This window comes from Triturus cristatus, chromosome 4_2 (assembly GCF_964204655.1).
Source record: "Triturus cristatus chromosome 4_2, aTriCri1.1, whole genome shotgun sequence".
In the NCBI taxonomy this organism is placed as follows: Eukaryota; Metazoa; Chordata; class Amphibia; order Caudata; family Salamandridae; genus Triturus; species Triturus cristatus.
In genome coordinates this window covers 236,900,738-236,927,486 of record NC_140586.1, presented here as the reverse complement: position 1 = coordinate 236,927,486, position 26,749 = coordinate 236,900,738, and the positions used below count along the sequence as shown (strand labels likewise).

General features: G+C 48.0%; 1 protein-coding gene across 1 annotated transcript in view; it reads left to right on the top strand.

The window, feature by feature from the left end:
• Positions 1-12,432: 12,432 nt before the first annotated feature.
• The window catches only part of CARD10 (caspase recruitment domain family member 10), a 260,351-nt gene continuing 246,034 nt past the window's right edge, over positions 12,433-26,749 (top strand). Inside the window, exon 1 of the mRNA XM_085601364.1 lies at positions 12,433-13,068. Within this exon, the coding sequence (XP_085457490.1) occupies positions 12,888-13,068 (181 nt within the window). The 5' untranslated portion in view covers positions 12,433-12,887. The remainder of the gene's footprint in view (positions 13,069-26,749) is intronic.

Sequence of the window (26,749 nt, the reverse complement as noted above, 5' to 3'; positions counted from 1 at the left end):
GGATTAGGTACTCTAAAAATGGTAGAGTCCTGGACTAAAAATCACTAGAAAGACATTTGTTTTTTTAGAGTCCCCTCACTCACCTAGGGTTGCCCCAGGGTGACATGCTTCATCATAGGGGTCCTCCCAGGCATCTACTGTCTGGGGCGTGCTGCAACTTGCGTATTACGTAGGAGCACTTTTTTATTTGTAGTATGTGTAGTGCTGTGTATGTGGAGTGAATAAAGTGAAAAATGAATAAAAATTACCTAGATAGTGAGTCCTAACTTTATTCTGCTCTTATCTGGTAAATGTTAGTAAAATGGGGCTAGTAACAGAGAGCCCGCCAACAATGAGTTTTTACTCATCACCTTGACTCTCTAAAATTTTTAGTCCAGGACTCTACCATTTTTAGAGTACCTAATCCAAGGTAGGTTTTTACTGGGATCCTTGTGGATTCTATTGGTAGACATATCATAGTAGGAAGAAAAAACCTACCTACCTATCCTCCAACTCCCTTCTCTTAACTCAGACATCCTCTCAATAGCCAGCCTGCCAGATGCAAGCGGACGAGACAATCCCGGGACAGAGGAGGAAACAGGGGACAAGGAACCACTGGCAACAGCCAGCAAGGGCCCACCGCCAACCTCAACAACAGAGGGAACCAAGGCCTCCGGCTCCAGGCAGGCACCAACAGGATTACAGAAGACCTGTCCAATTTGATCTTCAGCAAGACCCTCGGAATCAAGGCAATCAGAGGAAAGGCATGTATCAAGCCCACCTCCCACGGAAAGGACAGCGTATGCACCCTCCAAACCGAGTCCGACTGAACCAGAGAACAAAACCTCTCCCTCAAGGCATTTCCTAGGGCAGCAAACAGGTCCAACACAGTGACCCCAAACCTCCCCATCAGCCCCCCAAACACCTCCAGCATCAAGCACATGTTTGACGGAGAGGGAAACAACCTGCTCAAGCGATCCGCCTCCGAGTTCAAAACCCCCGGCAGATGTAATGCCCTCAAAGACAACAAGTTCAACTCTGCCCACCGGCAAAGCTGCTGTGGTAACAAATTGAGGGAAGCCACCTTCGCACTCCCCTGGTGGTTGACATAACACATCACCACCGTGTTGTCCGTCCTCACCAGCAACCTCGCTGTAGGACCCAAGGAAGAAAATGTGCCAAGGACAAATGAACAACCCCCAATTCCCTCCAATTTGAAGACATCCCAGCTTCCTGGACCAACCAAATCCCCTGAACAGAATCCTGGACCAACCCAGCCCCCCACCCCAGCTCGCTGGCATCCGTAGTCAGCACCAACCGCTCCTGGGACACAAAGGGAGAGCCCTGTAAGAGGTTCCGATTCTCCAGCCACCAGGACAATTTCTGGGAAGTTTACACACACACCCCCCGAATTAACTGTGCGTAATCCTAAGACCCCGGACTCCAATGACCCAGAACATGATTCACCAGATGGTACAGGTGCAACCGGGCCCAAGGAACAATCATCACTGTAGCAGACATCAACCCCTGAACTTTTATTCACTGCCGAGCCGTGGATGAAAGGGAGACCAACACCTTCCTCAGCTCTCGCACCAGGGTCAGTCTGTGAGGCTCCGACAGGAAAACCTTCCCCAGCTTTCTGTTGAAGACCCCCCACCAATAAACAGCAGTTCCTGAGTGGGGCACATATGGGACTTCTCCAAGTACAGAATCCCCCCGAACTTCTGTAGGAGCTGGCAGACATCCTGGGTATGTGATTGCACCTTAAGGAAATAAGAGGAAGAGATCAACTGTCATCCAAGTAAGCAAACACCTGGATCCCCTGAACATGCAATAACATAACCAAGGGCGCTAACATCTTAGTAAACGCCCAAGGCGAGGCCAAAGGGCAATACATGGAGTTGGTAATGAGCGACGCCCACACAAAACCATTGAAACCTCTGGGATGCTGCGTGCACCAGCACATGAAAATAGGTGTTGCTGAGATCCAGAGAAGTCAGGTAATCCCCCATGGACAGTAAGGGCAGAATCATCTGTAGAGACACCATTTTGAAGGACCGATGAGGGATGCCCAAATTCACAGCTCTCAGATCCAGAACAGGAGTCCCCATTGAGTTTTTGAATCAGAAACAGGATTGAGTAAACCATCTGACCCTACTGACTCACAGGCACCCTTAGCACGGCCCCTTTGGAAACTAGATCCTGAACTCCCTCCAAAAGAGCCCGACACTTGACCGAAGATCTGGGAACAGGGGTAGTCCCCTCCGAACCTCTACCATAGTCATGATTTGGAAGGACCTGAAGCACCAGAGGCACCCTGCTGACCCTGGGACTTGTGGAAGGAAAGGACACCCCGGCTACGCCCCCTAACATGAAAGGGCTGGGCGGCCATCTTCGATTGGAAAGGTTGCCAAAAAGCCCATTTACTACCAGCAAACTTCCCCTTCTGAGATTAGCGGACCGGAGCCAACAACTTCTTGTCCTCTGCTGTCTTTTTTATCAAAGCCTCCAACGGTTCCCTAAACAGTTTGGAGCCTGTGAAAGGAATATTCATGAGAGCAGCCTTCTGTGCTGCCTCTGCTTTCCAAGGTTTAAGCCACAACTGTCTCCTAGCTGCCACAGAGGCACCAGCCGCTGCCGCAGCACTAAGGGAAGCAAAGGACAAGTCAGCAAGGAAATGATACTGCTGCTCCAACATTGTCAAAGACTCAGAGGGATCCTCCTCCTGTAACAGCTGCTCCAGAATACCCTGACAGTCCTTTAGAAGAGACTGTACCAGATAGCTAGTGTAAGCGGCAGAACGAACAGCAAGGTTGGAAGCTGCAAAGGACATTTTCAAAGCCCCTTCAACTCGCTTGTGCCCAGGATCAGAAGGAATCGCATCGTCGGAAACCACCAGGCTCTGAGACTCCAGTCCCGCCAGCATTGAATCCACCTTCACCGCCTAAGGAAATTCCTCCGAGAACCCCTGTAAAGGATATCTCTTAGCCAGAAACTGGGGAAAGGTATGTTTGTCAATATCCTTCCATTCCCCCTCCAGCACATTCCGCACCGACTTATGAACAGGAAGGCACTCAGGCTCCCTCCTTTGATAATTGGCGAAATAGTCCTCTGACTCATCACCTTCTGAGGGATCAGGGAACCCCAAATAGTCCTGCACATGTTGTAGGATACTGTGAAGGTCTGCCCCTTGGACAGATTGACCCTTCACCTCCTCGTCCAACTCTTCATCAGGATCAGGGACTGCCGGGCATCCAATTCTGCCTTTTAGGCCCCTTGGACTCCCTAGCCAGAAATGCCACAGCCACCAAGGCTTCAATCATCTTCTGCACCTCAGATAAGGAAGGAGCAAAGGAGGACCAAGCAACCAACACCTCCTCCTCCAGGTGCTTACATTTCTCTGACCGTTTCCCATCCATGATGAGCCATGGTCAGAGGAACACTCACAACCCATATAGGACAACCAATCAATATCAGACCCGTAATGGACAATCAAAGGATGCCCATAGATAAACCAGCCAATCCCAACAAAACAGGAGGCCAACCCCAGAAGGCAGCCAATCAGAGAGCCCCAACCCTAACTAAATACCAATGACAGAACCAGGACCACGCCCTATGCGCCCGAGGCAGAGCACCAGACAAACCACCCATGTAGGTCAACCAGCATCACTGGGAGCTATATGTAAGTAAAAACACCCTAGGCAAGAGACTCCGTTAAGCAACCCAGCCCCCGCTGAATCCAACAAACAACCCATAGCCATTCAACCATGCCTAGCGGGAAACACAGTCCACAGCCCTCCCGTGAGCCCGAGAGAGCACAACCGCCCCTGTGGACCGGCCCGAGAGACCGGACGCATTTACGGCGGCCAGACATACCTTACCGGAGATCGCGGCTTCAAGGTGCATCCGCCACCGAAATTCTATGCCCCCAAAAAGAGGTAATGCGGTCCCACTCCGACGTGACCTGCGCCCCCAGTGACAACATGCCAACGCCTACTGTCTCCCCTCCCCAGAGGAGGGGCCTTCCCGCCATGCCCCAGGAGTGCCGGTAAAGCGCTGCCACAGCTGAACCGCATTCTGAGCCCGCAAGGAGTCCCAACAAACAAACCCCCCAGGTGGTACCGCTAAAGCAGGGACCGTAGCCGAAAGGGTGAAACCCCAATAAGAAGCCCGGGTAGGCAAATATTGTGGGCGACCAAGCAGCCCGACAATGAAAGCATAGTCTCACTACAGCAGGGCCTTGAAGCACAACCCCACACAACGGTCACTACAGCAGACCGCTGCACACTCACCTGAACAAGAACTGGAGGCAGAAGTCACCTCCAGTAGAGAGCCTCGCTAGATCATGTCCGCAGAAAAAACAACAGGATGTGCTGTAGTGGGTCAGGGGTTATGAGCCACAGGATGTGGGAGTGACCTGGAGGGTAGGGATGGGGCTAAGGGAGTTTTTACCTGGAAGTTCTGTGGAAGGAGCTATTGCTCATGCGTTAATGACTGTGATGGGAAGGTCTGGTGAGGAGGTAATGATTTATTATTTACCTAGCATATTGTCACACCATATTTTGCCCATGGTATATAGGCGCTTCACAAAGACTGTAAAACAAGACGCTGTTATGTTGTAGACGTGGTAGTCCTTTCATTGACTTTGGCTGCCACCGTCTGGGCCCTGCAGTGCACATGCCAACAAGATTTCCCGGTGAGTGAGGCCAACATTCTTTAGCCATGACCTCACGCACTTATGTATGTGAGCTCGTCAGGCGGCTCAGTGGGTGGACAAGTAATTTACTCAAATTTTCTGGCCAAAACAAGATTTAGTACAGATCACTAGGTGTATCACACCTGTGCTTTATATATGTTCCACTTAAACTTTATCGTACAAATGCAAAGCTTTATTGCAAATGAAGGATCTCAGTTTTATCTTTCAAGCTATCTTCCTATATTGAAACCAATCATTTTCTGGGTAAGTCACAGTTACGTTTCCGTGCAGCTCACAGCACTGAATCCATCCTTCTTACTGTATCTGAATATCTCAGACAAATCTTGGACAATGGTGGCATGGCTGCCCTTATCCTTCTCGATCAGTGGCCTTCGATACCATATCCCATCAAGAGTTCATCATTGCTCTTAAAAGTTAAACCCAGGTATTTATATTGATCCACTTGTTCCACCACCTGTGAATCTAAATACCAGGAAAAACTCTGCAATTTTTTCCCGATAATCATAATTTTAGTCTTTTCCAGATTAATGCTGGTTCTGCTTACTATAAAATGCCAGGACATTAAGTTTCTTCTGGAGACCAATAGGAGTATAGACCAATAATACAAAATCATCGGCATAGAGCAGACAAGCGATATGCTGGTCCCCAATTCTAGGCGAGAAAGACTTTGATTGGGAAATAACTGTTAAATGGTCGGCCAAAAATAGACTAAAAAGTAAGGGTGCTAAAACGCATGCCTGGCGTAGGCCGTTATCGATAGAGATTCTTTGGGACAACCGTCCTGACTTGTCTAGCTCTACCTGAGCCCAATTGCTGGAGTGCAAGGATTGAAGAGCCCCAAGAAGGTATGGTGGTAGGTTCCAAGCAGCAAGTTTTCCCCACAAAGTATCCCTGTCAACAAAATTGAAGGCTGTCCGGAAATCTACAAAACAACTGCACAATCTATGATTTTCCTCCAGAGCCTTTCCAGTAATAGCCCACAATGCAAAACAATGGTCTACGGTGGAATGGCCCTCCCGAAAGCCCCCTTGTTCCAGTGGAATTCTCTTAGTTTTGGTGGCCTATTCTTCAAGTTTGGCTAGGATAATCTTGGAGAATATCTTTAATGAAATATCCAAGAGGTTTATAAGTCTATAGTGCATTGGGGCTGTACCGCTCCCTTTTTTTAAAATCGGTTTCACTATGGACCCCTTCCAGGTAAAGGGATAAAGGCCAGACCCTGCGACCCAGTTAAACAAGGTAGAGTCAATTGTAGCCCACCAGACACTATTTGTTTTAATTATTACCGCTTGAACATTGTCAGGGCCGGCGGCACGAGAGAGTTTTAGTCTCTCAATAACTGCCTTAAATTCTTTTACTGAAAAGCAATTGGCTGGAAGAGTTTGCCCGTAGATATGCTGAGGGCCATCTGAAACTAAAGGTCCCCTATATAACTCCGTCAGGTAAGTAGCCCACTGGGCTTCCGGAATCATACAGGCCAGAGTACCCCTGCTTTGACAACTAAATTCATTGACCTTTGTCCAGAGATTTTGCTGATAATTTAATGATATAATCTCCTGCATCTCCTCCTACTTACTATAATAAAAAGCTGCCCTTTTCATCTGCACAAGGGATTTATATTGGCGTTTAAGTTTGACCAGCTCTTGGGTAGCTAAGGGAACGAAATGGTGCCTACCACTCTTTGCTTTCTGTCTTACCAGTCGTTTCAACTTTTGACAATCCTGATCAAACCAGCCCGGGCAGCCCTTCAGGCGGGATTTTGTCTGTCCGCCCTTTTCACCTATTTTCACTAAAATGCAGCCCAAAACTCGTTGTACAATATTATTATACCACACAATTACATCATCAACATGAATAGGGTGGATAGGAATCATCTCCTCTAACTGAAGGGATGCTAATTGTTGAAGATGCATAGTGTCTAAACGTGTTCTGAGCCTATGCGGGTAGGACATCTCTAAAGGCAAAACCCTCTCAGGGGATACTGGCTCACACAAAACAAGAACTGCTATAGTTGGCCAGTGGTCACTGCCCTCATATGTTGCCACCTCAAAACTCTTAAAAAAGCCAAAATGCCAAAGGGACGTGAATACATAATCAATAGGGCCCAAAGAGTGGCCCTGCCGGAATGTTGCTGTTGCTGGTGAATCCTTTTTAAAATGTACATTTAAGTAAATCAGACCGTGGCTTGCCAGCCTTTGACTCAACACTTTGGCCTCTTTTTGATGGTACCTGGAGGAAACTGTGCTAAAGGAATATTGTAGAAATCCAGCACTTCCTCCAAGTGCTAGTCTAGCTGAGCAGGGAATAGACAAGCATTTATATCCCCCGCCATTATTATCACTGCTTCCAGGTATTTTGCCACCAAATGCTGGAAAGGGGATTCAAATAATTCCAGCCAACGATTCACTTTCCGATCGTCTTCTTTATGGATATTGACATTTATAAGCAGAAAGTAACTAAGGACATTTTTACCCACGACCATTTCCACAACAGATAACTGCAAACCACTTGAAACATTTATGACCTCTGATGATCTCTTGATCACCTTAGTCGACATTAATGTTAGTACATCTGCAGATGCTCTCCCCGTACCCCGGGAATGACCTTTTCTATTCAAGGCCATGAATCCTTCCACTGACTGGTCCTCTCTTAACCAAGACTCCTGAAGGAATACCAGATGGAAGGGTTTCAAACGTTCTTCCAGTTCACCGCTGTTCCTCAAACATTCGAACCCATGGATATTCCAATTTAGGATTCTTAGATTTTGAGAGGACTCCTCGTTCTAGAGTAAGGTGGGCCTAATATTCTAGTCACCTTCCTCTGGCAGGTGCCGCAGGGGAGAGAACCTATTACCTTGAGCCCATGCTAATAGTCTGGACTGTGAGAATGGTCTATCATTTATTATAACCACTCTCAAATCGGAGGGAGGATGGCTACTTTGCTGAGTAGCTTCGGGCCATAGGGACGGGATGTGTGGTATGGATCGTTCCCATCCTGACCATAACACAGACTCCCTTGAACTCTGACGTAAGGGTGCATGCGTTGGTGCTAGACAGCCCAAAGTGTGCCTACCGCAAGGAGAGAGCAGGACTGTGCCATTTATATAAAGAAGTGGGACAATTCAGCTTTCTTCAGGTGATGCAGCAAAGCAACTTTGGTTGCTGCGCTGTGCCACTTCTTTGTAAAAATGTCCTGAGTAACCGGTTTACCAAAAAAGTTGTAAATCTGCACCTATAGAAGTACTTCTTCAATGGATGCAAATGAACTACTTTTTAGAATTCATATACATTGGCAGTAGTAGGCCTGGAAAGCTACTCCAGTCTCAGGTTTCAAGGCATACTACTGCCAATCAAATACCCAGAAGGTGATGGGACCAATGCTTGCAAATAGTCTAACCACTGGCAATCCCTCAGGGTAGCATTTCAAACCATTGTTTTCGACCATTGTCCTATCCTCATTTGTTGACTGGAGGAGATAGGTGTTGAGGGCCATGCACTACAGCAGATCTGCCAATTTTCTCTTTACGAGGTATCAAACAGTTAGACTTCCCCCCTTCCCCTCAGAGTCTGTCCTGTTGGACTGCGGTGTGCCCAAGAGTTCATCATTGAGCCTCATGCTCTTTACAGGGGGTGTAGGTTTGAGGGGGGTGGGACACCCCCCAAATAAAGACATTCCTGACTTGGTAGTTGGGTCTGGGGGCCCTAGGTACGTGTCTGCTATGTCTGTGTCAGTTTTTCTTGCCCTGATTTCACTAACAGGTTTGAACGTCTCCATTTTTTCTAAATCAGAAACTTAAATATATTTAGGCTCAGATTTACAAGGATTTTGTATTGAGGTGGATAATTTTTTTTTTACATAGCCCAGGCGCAAATTCCTTTTTAGTATTTACAAAGATACACAAATGTTGATTTGTGTGGCGTTGTAGGAAAAAGTGACGCAATGCAGCACATTGCACTGCCTTGTATTACTTTGTGTAGAAGTACTTCTTCAATGGATGCAAATGTGCTACTTTTTAGAATTCATATACATTGGAAGTAGTAGGCCTGGAAAGCTACTCCAGTCTCAGGTTCCCAGGCATACTACTGTCAATCAAATACCCAGAAGGTGATGGGACCAATGCTTACCAATAGTCTAACCACTGGCAATCCCTCAGGGTAGCATTTCAAACCATTCTGTTCGCCCACTGTGCTACTCTAGACAGAGGGCCTTATTTAGGATTTAACAGACTGAGTAAAGGCAGACAGGGTGCTGGAGGAATTTACTGCCTTTACTCCACGTATCATCCCAGAGGACATCTCTATACATTGGCAGGAACTGCCGTCACAGAAATGCCTGTCAATTTAAAAAAAAAGTTTAATGGACGGCTGGCCTTCAAACTTTTCAAAAATTTTTATTTTTCAAAACAAACCCACACAGCTGGAGTTTAAAAAAAAATCTAACGACCACCCCACACCAGATTTCTTCCATGGCATATGGGTCATTTTTGTTTTTTCACTGTCCGTCTCTGCCATGATATACCTGCGGATGATGGACAGTACAAAAATAAATGAAGTTGTCCACTCCAAAAAATGTGGTTGACGGATGGCTTACTTACGATGGCACCTACTCAGTTGGGCAGTCGAAGAAAGTTCAACACTGAAAGTGTAAAGATTGCTCCCTCGGTGTGAAACTTGCAGTCTATCCTACTTAAAAACCGGCGGACGAACCTTGAGTTTGGCGGAGGTTACTCAGTCACTATTGCAACAGTGTACCAGTCTGCCAAACTCTCCATCAGTCCCAGAGGCCCACATTCTGCAAATCAGAACTGAACCTGCTGCTCGTGGGACTAGCCCATCCCAAAACGTGGTCACCCCACACATTCTCCTCACCTTGTGGTCCACTGTTGTTTTAGTTGAGAAATGTGAGCCCCCCCTCCCGAATCTTACCGAGCAAACTACGCCCCTGGCTCCTTAGCATTTATATGAGCTCTCTGGTAGCCATGATTCGGGGTCCTGCCATGCCATGACCACACTCAACTCCCTAACCTGGAAGAACACAGCTGACCAACTTAAATCGTGGGGTTCCTGCCTTTAGCCACAGAAAAGAAAACCTGCGATCCATGCTCTAATCACCTCCAGACTTGACAAGGCTAACTCATTTGTACCTGGGTCTGACTAAATATCTAAATAGGAAACTTCACTTGGATAAAAACTCGGCCGCTAGGTTGCTTTTGAATCTACCTTTTATTGGTGCTAAATTATGGAACACGCTCCTTCGAGAGGTTTGTGCCACTCAATTAGGACAGCTAGCGAGTCTTAAAAAAATATCAACATTTGATTTTTTAATCAAACTTAGTCGTCTGGGTCTTTTTTTAGGTCGAGCCTACAGCAGCGCATGCGCTGTTGCTCGACTTTTGTAAGTGGGATTTAAAAGTGCTTCCCACCGGCATTTGCTGGCCTAATGCTTGCGTTCACGCTCACGTGAACGTGCAATTACTTTCACTTTTACGTGCGCACCACTCGCATTTAACGGCGCGTGCCTCTCTCTCCTGCTGCAGCCCCCATCTTTGTATTCCCCGCGCCGGATGTTTTCATGTTTAAATATTGTGTTGTTACTAACTTTGTCAGTATTGATGCCGTGATTATGAAATTGCCAATAAAAACTTACACTTAAACAAAATCTTGTGAACGAACCCCAATGCAATGTTTGCATTATTTGATTTCATTTTTTTCTTAAAAGAGAATGTGCTTAATGCTTCCTTTCTCTCGTGCCGATGTATTTTGTCACGGGTACGGTATGTACATGTGTACAGTGTCCCTGGACTCGCCCCTTACCCGTGGCGCCCCGTCAATCACGCGCCCATAGGCTGGTCTCGAGCCATTCCGCAGTCGGTTTATGGTTTCTCATTACCATGTTCATGTTTCACATTTTGGTTTAGCATGATAAAGCACTTCACTGGCCGCTGAATTCCTCACGGATTTATTTTGCCGTTTCGTGAGGCTGATGTGTAATTCAGTGCCTAGTTTACAGGTGGATTTATTTTCAGTTTGCTGTTTTATGGATGCATGCAGTCAGTACTGCAACTGGGACATAATGACTGTGGGAAGCCTAAAATAGGGACGTTGCGGAGGTGGAGTTAACGGGGGCGGGCCAAGCAAGGAAGAGTTAAAAAAGATGCATTGTGTGGTAGGCAACCTAACATCTAATGTCTGCAATTGCATATTAATTATTTTTATATACTCCGTTCCAAAGGAAACTGACAATTAGAAAAGCAATATTAAACTGTACTGGCATATTTGACTCTCTCATATAGACCACATTTTACAAAACCCATAACTTTGCTTATCATAAATGCTCATACCGGATATAAATAAGCTTGCATACAGATGTGCACAACCAAAAGTAAATAAAAGAAGCACTACACTCATACATAAATGTATCCCTCGGCAGAGTAACTGATAAACTGCCTCGTTGTACCTTTTATCCACTGCTCCATCTGGGGATGAGATGTGAAATTCCTTACCTGTGCCAAGCCCAAAAACAACCTATTGAAAATGAATGAATTACCTGTCAACTATGCAAATGTCGAGAGCCCGGTTCAGTCCACAAGGAAAGTAATTGGCTGCTCAGTAAAATTCACACAATGCGTGTGCGGGACTGCCGTGATTGCCGAGGGAAGCCTGTGTGTCTCTTATCGGGGACAGTGGCGGGGAATGCTGATGGCACCAGTCAAGAACGTTGTTCTCAAGCAATAATACCCACCGGAACGGGAAGCCTGTGCGTTCCCACAGCATTCGCGCGCTGGATGTGTGTCAGCCAATTCAGGAATGGGAAGGCGCACACTGACGCAGTGTGGATGGTCTCATTTGATGGTGAACTATCCAAGTGACGGGCACTCTAGACTAGAGGAAATTACGACTTTCATAGTGAGGAGGGACTATGCACCCACCTGCGTGAGACTGACGGCCATAACCCTCAGGTTTCAGACTGTCTCTGAGGAGAACTTTCTTACGCTACATGTCTGCAAACATTGGAGTGTTTAAGACGGGCTTTTCATTGACATTTCACTCTGTACATTTATCTGAATAAGGTTTGACTGTACACGGGCAATTTGTAACAAGCATTGGCATAGCCAATAGGTCTCGCCTTTGGGACCTTCTAAGTGTTTAGTTATGCAGCACAATATCCTTGGTGCAACAACATCAACTGTTGCATGGCTGAACACTTATAAGGTCCCAAAGGCGAGACCTATTGGCTATGCCAATGCTTGTTTTTAATCCCTTCTCCCCATCCCCTAGATCTGGTAACCTGAGGTATCTAGCGCCTAGAATCTCTTTGAGCTGACCTGACGCTTTATAAATTCACTTTATATTTACATGACATTAATTTTCTCGACCTCAGATGGTTGAAAGGCTTGGCCCAGCAGGGGTACATAGATGGCACGCGCACGATGAAGACAGATTGTTTTGCAGGGACACGTTATCCTACTGACATGTCAAACTAATATTTGAAAATGTAATCTTCGAATTACATCTATACTGCAGGTGCATTTCCTCCCAGTCATCTCACTTAAAAGGCAGATCCCTGCACCAGGTGAATTATATCACCGAGCTATCTGCGTAGACGGCTGAACACTTTACAATGCAGGGGTAATGCAGTGACTTCCCCCCAGGCTACGAAAGAGGAGGAGTAAGACGACAAGCTGGCGCAGCAGTGCATGAAATTCTTTTCTCTCCGTGGAAGACAGGGTAGTGAGAGAAGGAGGGGTCGGGTGAGTCTCAGACAAACGCCACAGTGCAGGAAAGAAGACGGAGTGGCGGGCGGAGAGACGGGAGGACGAGAGAACAAGGGAGGCAAGAATAACGGAGGGTATACAAAGAGAGAGAGGGGGGCAGAGAGAGTAGAGGTGCGAAGAAAAATAAACAGAGGGGCCAAATTTAAATTGAAGGAGAAAGTAGGGCAGAAAGAGAAAAACAGAAAAGGGCGCGGGCGCAAAAAGTAAAAGGAGAGAAAGAGACGAAAATTACAGCATGAAAAAGAACGTAAGAAGATAGCAGGAGTAGAAAGACGGAACCAGAGAGAGGGAAAGAAAAAAGGTAGAGGGGAGGAACGAGACAAACAGCCTGGTACTAGAGGAGAATCAAAGGGAAATGAGACTTTTGGAGGAAAGGCAAAAGACAGCAAGCGAAAAGGAACGAGAAGAGGAAAGACAATGAAGAGAGGGGGAGAGGGTATGAATGAAGGAGAGAAGGGGGGTTTGCGCTGGTGTACCAGAACGGTGGACTGGGAGGTGGGCAGCGCCGAGGCCAGCCGCGCTGCAGGACACACAGGTGAAGGAGGCGGTAGCACCAGGAGTACAGGGACTGAACCTGACATCCATGCCGGCATGGAGGGTAAGAAACGCCTCCCGTACCTTTCTCACTGAAGTTTTGAATAGCGCTTGCATGCCATCTTCTGAGCGCTAGTCATGAGATTGAACAGGCCGCCTAGATTTCCTATCTCCGTGGTGGAATAACTCACCCAGAAGGTTTTATCGTTGCATTCTAATATCCTTCGTCTTGATTTTATCGTGCGCTAAATAGGACGGCAAGGGAAGTCCCAGAATGCAAAGCAAAAACACGGGCCAGATAAACTATTTACGCAGCAATCTCATAATCTTTGACTACACCGAGGGAGTTCTCACGCACAGTGTCGGTAATTGCCGGGGGTGGGGCAGCAGCTAAGCTGGGCAGACTTTGTACCTCTGATGAGTTGGCGAAGCAGCGTAAGTGTCAAGTGGATCCGTGTCACGCAGTAGCGTAACACAGCGAGGATGCCAAAGAGCCTCTGGTGCAAGTGCGCCTATGAGGGTTCAATGGGTTCCTTGGTGCTCTTGGCTCCAGTGCCACTGCACATTCTGCATCAATAGTAGTTACGCTGCTGATGTCACGAGGGTGATTTAATTCCTGTATTAAGCACACTTGCAGGCTCCATACCCACATTGGAAAGGGTGAAACTACAAGTCACAGCATGTTTAGTTCTGTTGCTAGACGTAGGTTATGTTATGCTGATTTGTATAGAGCACTAATCACCCAAGCGGGTATCCAGGTGCTTGGGCAAAGGTGTGCAGGTGTGTGATCCCAAAGTGCTTATGTGAAGAGCCAGGTCTTAAGCTTCTTGCGGAACTCAAGAAGTGAGTCGGAGGCTCCAATGTGTTGAGGGAGGGTGTGGAGGGGGGTCGTTCCATGTCTTGGGTGCGATGTAGGTCGTTCCATGTCTTGGGTGCGATGTAGGAGAATGAGCGGCCCCCAGGTTTGCATTTGCGGATGCGGGGCATGTGTGCGAGTGAGGCAGAGCGTAGGTGTCTGGTGGGTTGATGAAAGTGTATGCGGCTGTTAAGGTATTATGGTCCTGTGTTGTGTAGGGCTTTGTATGTGTATCTGAGGAGTTTGCATTGGCTGTGCTTGTGAATGGAAGCCAGTGAAGATTCCTGAGGAGTGGTGTGATGTGGGTTGCTTTGTGGGAAGTTGATTATGTGTCTTACGACTGTGTTCTGGATGGTCTGGAGTCTGCATCGGAGTTGTTTGGGGATTATGGTGTAGAGAGTGTCGCAGTAGTCCAGCCTGCTGATGAATGCTTGTGTGATGGTCCATGGTTTTCTGAGGCAACCATTTGAAGATCTTTTGCAGCATGCATAGGATGTGGAAGCAGGAGGTGCCCACTGCGTTGACTTGAGCTGTCATGTTGAAGTCATCTAGGATATACATAGATTTCTTGTGTGTTTTGTTGTGTGGGTGTTGTCCAATAGGTGGAATTCCATGGGAAGATCTTGTTGCTGAAGAGCAATACTTCTGTTTTGTCGAAGTTGAAATTCAGGCAGCTGGTTTCATATCTAGGCTGCTGCCATGGCCAGTTAACTTTGGTGGTGTTTGTCTTCTCCATCAGGGAGAGAATGTATTGGGTGTAATCAGCGTAGGAGATGATGGTGATGTCTTGTGATCAGATGATGTTGGCAAGCGGTGTCCTGTATATGTTGAAAAGAGTAGGGCTCAGGGACGATCCCTGTGGGACACCGCACATCAGTTTCTTGGTCTTCAATGTGAAGGGTGGCAGCCTGATTCTTTGGGTTCTTCCTGTGAGGAAGGAAAACATCCATTTGAGAGTGGATCCTTGTATGCCAATCTTGTGGAGTCTTCTGATTAGGGTGTTGTGGGAAATAGTGTCAAAGGCCGCAGACAGGTTTAGCAGGATGAGGGCTGCTGATTCTCCGTAGTCCAGGACGTTACAAATGTCGTCAGAGGCCGCTATGAGTGTTGTTGTGTGTTTTTCTTAATCCTGATTGTGTGTAGTCTAGAAGATGGTGAAGTTCGAGGTGGGTTGTGAGTTGCTTGTTAATGGCCTTCTCAATCACTTTGGCTGGATAGGGGAGCAAGGAGATGGGTCGGAAGTTGATCAATTGATTCAGGTCAGTTGTGGGTTTTTGAGGAGGGTGTTGATCTCTGCAAGTTTCCATTAATCGGGGAAAATGGCGCCTGTGATGGAGGTGTTGATGATGTGGGTCACGATGGTGCTGATTGGCGATGTTCCCAGGTTGTAGATGTGGTGGGAGCATGGGTCCGTTGGGGCCCCAGAGTGGATGGTCTGCATGACTGCAGCTGTGTCGTTTTTGGTGAGGGTTGCTCATTTGGTCACGTGTCCATCTTGGTTGGTTGTGGGTAAGTTAGTGATGAGTTCTCTAGGGTTGGGTGGGTGTGTGAAGTTGCTGCAGATGTTTGCGATTTTGCTGTGGAAGAAGTTGGATAGGTTATCGCAGAGTTGTTGGTAGGAATCAATGTTGTTGACTGTGACTGATGGCGAGGTGAAATCCTTGATGATCAAGAAGATCTCCTTGCAACTGTTGGAGCTTCCTTCGATGTGGTTCATTAGTGTTTTTTTCTTGGTGTCTCTAATTTGCTGGTGATAGCATCTGAGTGCAGCCTTGTAGATCGTTCTGTCGGTGGTGTCGTGGCTGGCTCTCCATTACCTTTCTAGCTGTTTACAGTGTTGTTAGTGTCTCAGAGGTCTTCTTTATACCAGCTGGCCTTGTTTGATCTACTATGCTTGTTGGGTTTGATGGGTGCGAGGGAGTGTGTCCAATTCTTGATCAAGTTGTTAAAGTTATTGATGTCCTTGTCGAGGTTGTCTGTGGGGCTAGTCTGATCAGTGCTGAGGGCGCTGAGCCAGTCTGCTTCTGTTATTTTGCCCCAGCTGCAGCTTGGAGTGCTGAACCTGGTAGGGGTGTTAACTTCAAGTGTGTTGATTTGGAAGTGGATGATGGAGTGGTTGATCAATGTGAGCTGTTTGGTGGAGTTTTATTTGTAGCAGTCACTTGTAGTGAAGATGGGGTCTAGTGTGTGTCCTGCATGTGTGTTGGGTCTGTGAAGAGCTGGGTGAGTCCAATGGTGCTCAAGCTATAGAGGAGTGCTGTGGAGCAGGGGTAGTTTCGGTCTTCCAGGTGAAAGTTGAGGCCACCAAGGAAAATATGGGATCTGGAGTAGTTAGTGAGCGAAGTGACAAAGTCGGTGATGAAGTTGGTAGAGGTGATTCAGGGTCCTGGTGGTCGGTAAGCGAGGGATGTGCTCAGGGTGAATTTTTCTGAGATTTGCACCAGAAAGTACAGATGTTCCATGAATGGGGTGGTGTTCTCGGTAGATGTTGCGCATTTGATGGATTCCTTGTGGATGATAGCGGGACCTCCTCCTGACTTGTGAAGGCAGTCTTGTGGAGCAATCTTGTAGGCAGCTGGGATTGCTGCAGCGATGTCGGAGCCAATGAGGAGTTGAGCCATGTCTCTGTGACCAAGAGGATGTCGGGTGCATCGCTGCTCAGAAGGTCCCTTATCTTGATTGTGTGTTTGCTGAGTGATCATGTGTAGAGAAGCATGCATGTGAGTAGGAGTTGATGTTCGGGTTTGCTATGGCGTGTGGTGTAGCATGAGAGTGTAGGCATTGTTGGTGCTGGTGTGTGTGTTGGGAGGGGGTGCTGAGGGCATTGTTAGTGTTTGTGTGGGGAGTGTGGGTGTGGGTGGGTGGCTGCTGGAGGATTTGGCAGTGGATACAGGTAAAAGCTCCTGACTGTGATGTGAGGTGCAGCGCGGCAGCAGCTGGGGAAATGGTGTCCCTGGTCTAGAGACCTAAGGAGTGCTGCAGAATATCGGTGGGCAGCGATCGGACCAGGGTTCTTGGCGCTGGGCGTGGTCCAGGCATGGACGGGCGCACACTGACTTGCCTTTGGTGCACCTTTGGCAAGACAGTGACGCACCATTTGTGCGCATCCGCTGCATGCCTGTGATGTAGCTGTCATTAAGTAGGTCCTTGGAGGGGAGATGAGTCCAGGGTGCCATGATGTCATTTCCTGTGCTGGTAGGTGAGACAAAATGAAGTCCTCTTGCTTGTCTTCTTCTTTTAAAGACTGTTTTGGCGGGAAAACCAGTAATGCCACTTCCTATTCAGTAGGATGATGGGAAATTCAGTGATGTCCCTTCCTGTGCAGGTGGATGATGGGAGAGCCATTGATGTCACTTAATGTGCTGATGGGTGATGGGTGTAGGAAAGTAGGATCTGCTTCTTATGGTTACCCCCAATTTTTGCGTGATGTTACACTGTTTTGACTAGTCTGACTGGGATCCTGATAATCAGGATCCCAGTCTTTTTGTTTTGTCCTTAAAACATTATGCCATGTACTTTGGTACACTCCAGATTGGATATTGGGGTACCCTTATAAGTCCCTAGTATATTGTACACATATACCAAGGGCATAGGTACCCCAGAGGCCTCCCATGGGCTGAAGCATGTATTTTTCCACCCATGAGAGGCCATGCAAAATGGAACTACAGGTCTGCCATTGCAGCCTGTGTAAGCTTGTGCTTGCACCACTTACCTTAGATTTAGGTTCACTATATCTATAGGTCACTACACTTAAAACTTGTAAGTCACCCCTGTACCAGGCCTTAACATTCCTGAAGGCTGGGTGCTGGGTTTTACGTGAGGGTGCCCCTGCATGAGCAGAACCCCTCTGCAGCCTTCGGAGACGATTCTCCTGGGTTGTCTGTGACTCAGCCAGACATATAGGCAGGCCTGGGCGTAGTGGGGCTACGTGAAGCAGCGCGTAGTGTCCCAAATCTACGCACACTCGTGTGCTCCGCGTAGCCCCACTACGCGCCGCCCGCCTCCCACCCGCCCTCCTTTTAAAATAATATCAAGTATAATAAAAACATTAAATAGAGTAACTTACCTGCAGCGCGGTGTCTCCGGGACTCCCTCTTCCTCGTTCCCAACTTCTTTACACAAATGCGCATGCGCGGGCGTCCGCGCATGCGTATTTGTGTAAAGAAGTTGGGAACGAGGAAGAGGGAGCCCCGGAGACGCCACGCTGCAGGTAAGTGATTCTATTTAATGTTTTTATTATACTTGATATTATTTTAAAAGGAGGGCGGGCGGGCGGCGGGTGGTGGGCGGCAGGCAGCTCTACTTCGCCCTGGCGTGTGCGTAGCGCTGCCTGCTACGCCTACTTGGAAAACTGTGAAGCAGGCAGCGCTACGTACACTCCGTGGGCGAAGCGGAGTGCTACGCCCGGGGTTACATATAGGTAGAGGTGCATTATAACCTTGGGGTAAATGCTATTTCGAAAACGGCTGAAATAAAACATGTCGTATTTGGTATCAAACACCTTGGAATCATACCTCCACACCGGTAACCGGTGTAGGAGGTGTGAGAAGTTGGCCTGATATATGCTGTCCACTAGTTATAGTGGGCACCTTGTATCAGTCCAAACAACCCCTTATTGGTTATAGGTTAAAGACAATCTTTATTGAAAGCTATCCTAGTGGTAGCTATGGAGAGCAGCCTTAAGGCTAAGTCTTGAAGGAATGTAAAGCAGTTTGTTTTACCAGTCTATAATCTCTTGAGTCACTAAATGAAATATATCCACACCAGGTATATATAAAATGTATGTATTTATTACTAAACACACCCTCCTAGTCTCTTTATAAGACTAGAGGTCAAAACACATAAATTACACCTCAATAATCACAGTAAAATAGCACAAATACACGTCAGGCCCTAGGGGCGAGCCAAACCATATACTTAAATAGTGGTATAAGAACCACAACTTAACTAGACACAAGGCCTAGAGCCTGTAGAATCGCTGGGACCCCAAGGAACCACCCAAGGTAGTGACACAGGGGACCCATGGGGGCCGTGTGCAGTGTGTGAACACAGCCGCGAGCTCCCGTTAGCTGATATGGGGAAAGTCACGGTTAGATTTTTAAAAGATTAGGGACACTTAGAAATGAGTCAGGACCAACCCCTTTTGGACTTAGGAAGTTCTGTGGTCAACACCCACGGGAGCACCGGAGTACTCGTGTTACCTCACCCAGGGAAGCAAGGTGCATAGGTGTCAAATGGTGTCGGGTCGCGTCGTCGATTTCAGTGGGAGCTGGCGAAGAAGTGCTGCTGCCAAGAAGATGCGAAGTGTCCGAATAGATCCAAGCCTGGATCGAGGATGAGAAGAACCTGAAAGCAGAGGGGACAGAGTCTGGGTCACTTGCCAGAGACCAGGAAGGCGATGAGCAGATGCCCACCGATGTCGGCTGATTTCAGGTGAAGGAGGTGAAGTTTGACTCTTCAGCCACGAGGACCAGGAGGTGTCGAGGACAACCAGGAGCTGGATTCAAGCTGTCCCACAAAGGATGTCAAGTGCTGCAGCGTCGGTGCCTGGATTGGACACAACAAGCCTTGGCAACAGCAACCCACGCAGAAACGAGAAAGATGCTTCGGTGCAGACCAGCAAGGTCTGTGGGACTCACCACTTGGTGGGGAATCAGGGCACGTCTGGAGCAACCAGGAAACCCCAAGGAAATGTAAAGCTAACCCCTCAGGGACCCACAAGTCAATGGACCAGGGATCACAAAGGGACCTCGAGACGAAACACAAAATGGCGGCCCACGGGTCACTCGGAATGACCAGGCCAACAATCTTCAGTGGATTCAGTGCTTGAGGTGGGGGCTACAAGTCAGCCCAAGCATGACTTCAAGAGACGTCGAGAAGTCAATGCACTTGCAGAATTCACGGTGACCAGGAGTTCCAGTTCCACGCTACTCACGAGGGCTGCGGGTCTCAGCTTTGCTGAGGACTCGGGTCGGCCTCTAAGACGTCTGGAAATCCTCTTCCTGGGCTGCAATTACTTAGGAGTCCGGCGGGAACTTCGATGATGCAGACTGGCAAATTGCTTCGTTGGTGCCTGCCAAGCAGGGGAGTCACTCCTGGACCCCAAGGGAGATTTCTTCAGTCCTCTGATCTTGAGCAGAGCATCAAAGGTCCAGGATTCAGCTTCAGAGTTTCGTCCAGGGTAATCTGAAGTCCTAAGGACAGGTGTCCCATACTTATACTAAGGTAGGGGATTGGACATACTCTGGGGACCCACCTATGGAAGGGTTTGGGAAGAGGGGTGGCTACACCCATTTCCTTTGTCCAGTTTTGTGCCAGAGCAGGGGCTGGAAGCCCCTGAACCGGTTTGAGCTGGACTATGCACAGGGACACCAAATGTGCCCCCAGTGCAGGACTTCAAAGCACTCAGAGAGTGCTCCCACCCAGCCCCAATACACATAAGCCTGTCTGGGAGGTGGTTACACCTCCCTGTGACAGGAAACCTATTGTCCAGGCCTCCCCTGCCGGAGTTTTGGCCAGCAGCTGGAGGCCAGACCTGTGTCAGTGGCTGCAGCATCCATTTTGTGATGCCAGGGCTCTATTAAGTTTCTACCGGGTATACCAGTGCTGTCCTGTCTCTCCCTCTAGAAGGGTGGGATCATACTCCCACACCAGTTACTGGTGTGGGGGTATGATTCCAAGGTGTTTGACACCAAACACAACATGTTTCCGTGCAGCCAGTCCAAAGTTAGCATTTACAGTTTGGTTATAATGCATTTAAGAGTATATGGTCAGGCTGCACTACAAACAGCATCAGAGAAGGGTCTCCGAACGCTGCAGAGGGGCTCTGCTCATGCAGGGGCGCCCTCTCACATAAGAACCAAGCACTCTGCCTTCACGATTGATCAGGCCTGCCATAGGAGTGACTTATAGGTTTCTAAGTGTGTACATATATAGTGATATAGGTAACCTATATCACAGTAAGGGGTGCATGCACCACCTTACCCAGGCTGCAGTAGCAGACCAGTAGTGTCATTTTGGGTGGCTTTTCAGGTGTGGCATAACACATGCTTCAGCCCCTGGTAGGCCTCTGGGGTACCTATGCCCTAGGTACATAGTATATCATATACTAGGGACTTATAAGGGCACCTCAGATCCAATCTGTAATGTACCTAAAGTACATGGAATCAATTTATAAGAGAAAGCAGATAGGCTGGGGACCTGGATTGCAGGTTCCCAGCCAAACTAAGTCAAAAACCATCAAAACACCAGGCAAAAAGTGGGGGCAACCATGCAGTCAGATTTCACCTTCCCACCGTTTTGAAGCGAGCTTTGTGGGGTCACTGGTCTTTCCGGTGCCAGCCTTCTCGACCCGGTCAGCACAAAATGGATGCTGCTGACCAGAGACACATTTCTGCCCTCCCGCTGCTGAGCCAAGCTCGAGGAGAGGGAGGCAGCACAATACGTATCCTGTCACAGGGAAGTGTGACTACCTACCAGACAGGATTTAGTGTAATGGGGCTGGATAGGTGCACTTCTAAAGTGCCTGAAAGTCTGCACCTGGGGCACGTTTGGTGTCCCTGTGTATAGTCCAGCTCAAAGCAGTTCTGGGAGTCGTTGGCTCCTGCTCTGGCGCGAATCTGGACAAAGGACATGGGAGTAACCTTCCCTCTGTCCTGACCCTCCCCTAGGAGGGACCCCTGAATCTGTCCAACCCTCTCCCATGGATACATAAGGGTTTACCTGACTGCAAGACTCTAGATTTTATGTGGACAAGATTCTGCAACAAGAAGCCATGGACCTTCGACCGTCTGGACACTCTGGACTTCGCTGGATTTCGACTGGGCCCGACTTCATCTCCCTCTTTGTCCAAAGCATCGTCTGTGCCCTTGCACCATACAGTCTCACCGGGTTTGAGGCCAGCATCCCTCGTGGGGACCACATACCCCAAACCCCTGTGCACCGCGTACGTTTGCTAGTGCATATGCTTGTTGGCAGTTCCTGAGCTTGTGCATTGGACTCCATGTAGTCCTGACCCCGAGCAGTATTTGCACCAAAGAACTCTGGCCTCCTCACCCCGAGTGCTCCGTGGGCTGGTACTTTGTGATCTTGCTTGAGGTCCCCTCGAGACTCCTGGTCATTCGACCTGTGGGTCCTCTTGAGGGTCATCTTTATTTCTATTGGGCTTTCCTGGATCCTCCAGACGTACCTTGACTACCCATTGCTTGGTGAGTCCCCTGGACCTTGCTGGTCCACACCATAACCTGTTTGACCTTCCTGGGTGGGTTGCTGTGTCCAAGGCTTGTTGGTGCTCCAGCCGGACACTGACCCCTCAGCACTCGCCATCCTTAGTGGGACAGCTCGCATCCGGCTCCTGGTCATCCTCAACGTTTCCTGGACCTTGTGGCTGCAGAGTCAAGCATCCTTCTTCGCACCTGAAGCACCCGACATCGGTGGGCATTCGTCTACTTAGCCCCTGGTCACCCTGAAGTGACCCAGTCTCTGTCCCCTCTGCTTTCAGGTTCCTTCTATCACAAATCCACCCTTGGATTCCTACGGGCACTTTATTCCTTCCCGGCAGCAGCTTTTCTTCGCAGCCCTCCATTGAGAACGACGGCAGTTTCCGACACCACTACAGGCCTATGCTCCCGGCTCCTCTGGGATAGGTAACCCTGGTACTAGGATATCCATGGGTTGTGTGGCTCTCCAACCTAAGTTCCAAAGGGTTTCCTCGAAGTCCACCAAGAAGGGTCCTTAAAGTTTAAAATTGTAACCGTGACTTCCCCATTGAATTGTACAGAGCCCGCGGTCGCTTTAGCACACTGCACCCATCCTCCGTGGGGTCCTTTTCTACTCACCTTGGGTGGTTGCTTGGGGTCCTGGCGATTCTAATGGATCTAAACACTATCTCAACTCCAGTCGTGGTTCTTATACCACTATTTTAGTATATGGTTTGGTCTCCCTGCGGAGCCCACTGGGTATTGTGCTACTTACAACTGTTTCTTTTCGGAAGTATTGTGTGCTTTGTGTTGTATCCTCATGTAGAGGATACTGGAGAGTGTTAAATAAATAAATACATATTTTTTTTAACTACTGTGTGGTTCTCCTTTCATTTAGTTAATACTAAAGGTGATATTCTGGTAAAACAAGCTGCTTTACATTCCTTCAAGATTAGGCCTGAAGGCTGCTCTCCACAGCTACCACTAGGATAACTTTCTAAAGGTTACCTTTGACCTCATACATCAGAAGGGACGTTTGGACTGGTGCAAGGTGCCCACTTTAATTAGTGGACAGCATATACCAGGCCAACTTCTCACAATGGGAAATTAAGTCCTCTTACTTGTCATCTTCTTTTAAACACAGTTTTGACAGGAAAACCAGTAATGTCATTTCCTATCCAGATGGATGATGGGAAATTCAGTGATGTCACTTCCTGTGCAGGTGGATGATGGGAGATCAAGTAATGTTCTTCATGTGCTGATGGTTGATGGGAAATGAAGTCCTCTTGCTAAGCTTCTTCTTTTAAAGACAGTTTTGATAGGAAAACCAGTAATGTAACTTTCTGTCCACATGGATGATGGGAAATTCAGTGATGGAACTTCCTGTGGAGGTGGATGATGAGAGAGCCAGCGATGTTGCTTCCTGTGTTGATGGGTGATGGGGAATGAAGTCCTCTTGCTTGTCTTCTTCTTTTAAAGACGTTTTTGGCAGGAAAACCAGTAATGTCACTTTCTCCCTTGATGGATGATGGGAAAGTCAGTGATGTCACTTCCTGTGCAGGTGGATGATGGGAGATCCAGTGATGGCACTTACTGTGCTAATGGGTGATGGGAAAGGGTCTGGTGATTATCACTATTGCTAGTCAAGGTCTTCTGAAAGTCGCCCTCATGACATGGGATGAGTTGATGATAGGTTTATAGGAGAAATCAGGAGCTGTTCAGTATGGTAGAAGGGGAAGAGGGTGACTTGAACTGCACTTCATGTTTTCTAGTCACCCCCATATCATGTGAGAACTCTTCAGCCAAGCACGGCTTTTTAGCCACAGCACTTTCCATGACTTTTTTTTTTAAGCCAGATTTCACTTTCGATGATGTTTTTTTTAAGCCAGACTTAAAATGCTCCAACCTAAACTACAGGACAGAGCCTGCTCACTGTTGTTGGCTGAGGAACAAGGACTGCATCAAGTCACCCAGGGGAAAGTGAGCGCAGGATAGTACACCCTTTCTGACAACATTACTTAGAATGCTGGTGTATTTGACCCCATCCTTATAACTTTGAAAGCAAAACTACAAGTCATAGAATGCTTAGTGCCTTTGGCTAAAAAGCCAGGACTGGCTTAAGGTGTCACATGTAAGATGGGACCTCTGGTATTTACATTTCCTTTGGAACCGATGTTAAGGCCTACAATAGCGTTTAATGACTACCCCTCGGTCAGTCTTGAGTTTGCACCCCAGTTGCAGAGTCTTCCTGGTCAGTCCCAGGCCAGTGCAGGGTTACTGCAACCTTTACTTCACTTGTCACCTGTGTCATTGACTGTGCTGTCCAAAATGGAAGGTGCCCCGGATTTATCATTTCAGGATTTTCTCTGAATTGGATAGTGTTGGGTTCTGCTGCTCTCAGTTTGGGGTTCAAAGTCATTGTTAGTCTTGATGATCTGACATTGCATTGGAGAATGGGAAGGTTGGACAGAGCCCCCTGGTGTGTCAGCATTGAAGGTCCAGAAAGAATAGGCTGCACTGTGACACAATCCTTTCCTGAACAATCAGCGTCTTAATTGGAGGCAGCACCTTTCTCTGAAAGCACTCTCAACTTCACTGGAGGTCTAACCCTCTATGAAGGGCTCTTAACCTCAATGGAGTGGGCATTATTCTTACCTTAAAAGGGCAGTAGTGGGATCACCACCTTCGCATTCATGGGTGTCAGAGGTGATGGCCAAACTTCAAAATATACACAATGGTACACTTGAAGATATAGAAGGGATTGCCCCTCTCCTGCCCTAATGCTACAAAGAGAGGCTGGGGCCTGATGGTCATCAGTCAATAGCCAAGAGCTAAATTTAAGTTTGGGTGGTAATTTAGAAGAGAACAATTCACCTATGGAATTTCATCCAATGCTGTAATAATATGGAGAAGATTCCAGGACATCTTCTGGCAAACATTATCTTCATTCAGATTGTATAGAGTACACAGGCTTCTCGAGTTCTACTCAAGAGTAACAGATATTCATGGACACTGAATGGAGTTGTGAGGCTCAAAGTTCAGTTCACAGCAACTAGATTTCCTCATAGAGAATATACAGAGAAGAAAGACTTCTATTGCTCCACATTCAAGTAGACATCCTTACAGGCATTAAATGGGCTTGTGAGGTGCAGGTGCCACTGTCTAATCTAAATGACCACAGAGACAGTATGTAGACAGGAAAGGGTTCAACTGGGCAGAAAAGATGTTTCTAGGTAGATTTCCAGACAGACTAAAAAGCTTACCACTGTTACACTTGCAAGCAATAGACATCCTTAGAGAGAATAGTCAAAGAAGATAGATAGAGTGTATTTCAACTGTCACTAAACAGATGTGAAGAAGGGCAGCAGTGTGCGACATCAGTAATATCATCAAGGATTACATGAATGACGATATGTGTGTTATCTTCTTTAATTATGGTAAGCGTGAGGCCATAAGCAATGCATTGCTGGTGCAATGTGTGTGTTGCTACCCACACGGGGGGGGGGGGGGTATTTCTTTGAGGTTTTGGTTTTAAAGAGTAACCGTAACATTGTTTCAACTGCAGTTGTTTGGGAATTTCAGTGTTTTGTATAGTGTTGGTTAGTAACTGATCTTAGTATGCAACCATCATGCTCCTTGCCAGAATTCTTTTTTCCAGTGAATATAAAGTATATATGTGGATGTGTCAAGTGGAATCTGATATTTACTACTGCTGCTGAATTTGAGGAGGTGCCTTGATTGATGAAATGTGGATGCTCTATGTTTTCCTGAAATCAAAGATGTCTACAAATTTCTCATTGAGCTCGCTGTGCTGGGTGCCACTCCTAAGGTCCCTAGCCATAGTTCTGGGAAGAGAGAAGGGTCACGCAAAGCTACAATTTGACTTTTCTGTTTGGAGGCATTCGTTGTTAGATAATTTTCTTTATCTATTGATGAATGGCATATGGTTCACACAGCCTGTGTTGACTGACGTGTACAATCATATACTCCATTTCGTCATAGCCAATTCAAGACATTGCTGCAAAGACTTGGGTGCCGATTACGATCCGGTAAAAACCGGGTACGAACCGTCGGTCAGAGCGTATTCTCCGTCCGACTTGTACCCGGTTGTAAAACATCACAAACATGGAATTACGATTCGCACGGAAACACCATTTCCGTACGAATCGTAAAAAACAGCGACCGACGAAAAAATGCATACGAATGTGATCCGGGAATGCTGCGACGTGACGTCGGGACGCTTCCAGGCAGCGTTTCACGACCCAGGAAGTACGATTCGAACCGACAGCAGTCCGGACGGCAATATTTTTACGGCACCCAAAAAGTGCCGGAAATGCGAAGTACGGCGCGAAACGACCAGAGTAGGTGGCCCGGTAAGCGCCGTACCCCCCCCCAGCCCCCGCATGTACGCGCCGTACCCCCCCAGCCCCCGCATGTACGCGCCGTACCCCCCCCATCCCCCGCATGTACGCGCCGTACCGCCCCCAGCCCCCGCATGTACGCGCCGTACCCCCCCAGCCCCCGCATGTACGCGCCGTACCCCCCCCCAGCCCCCGCATGTACGCGCCGTATCCCCCCCAGCCCCCGCATGTACGCGCCGTACCCCCCCAGCCCCCGCATGTACGCGCCGTACCCCCCCCCAGCCCCCGCATGTACGCGCCATACCCCCCCAGCCCCCGCATGTACGCGCC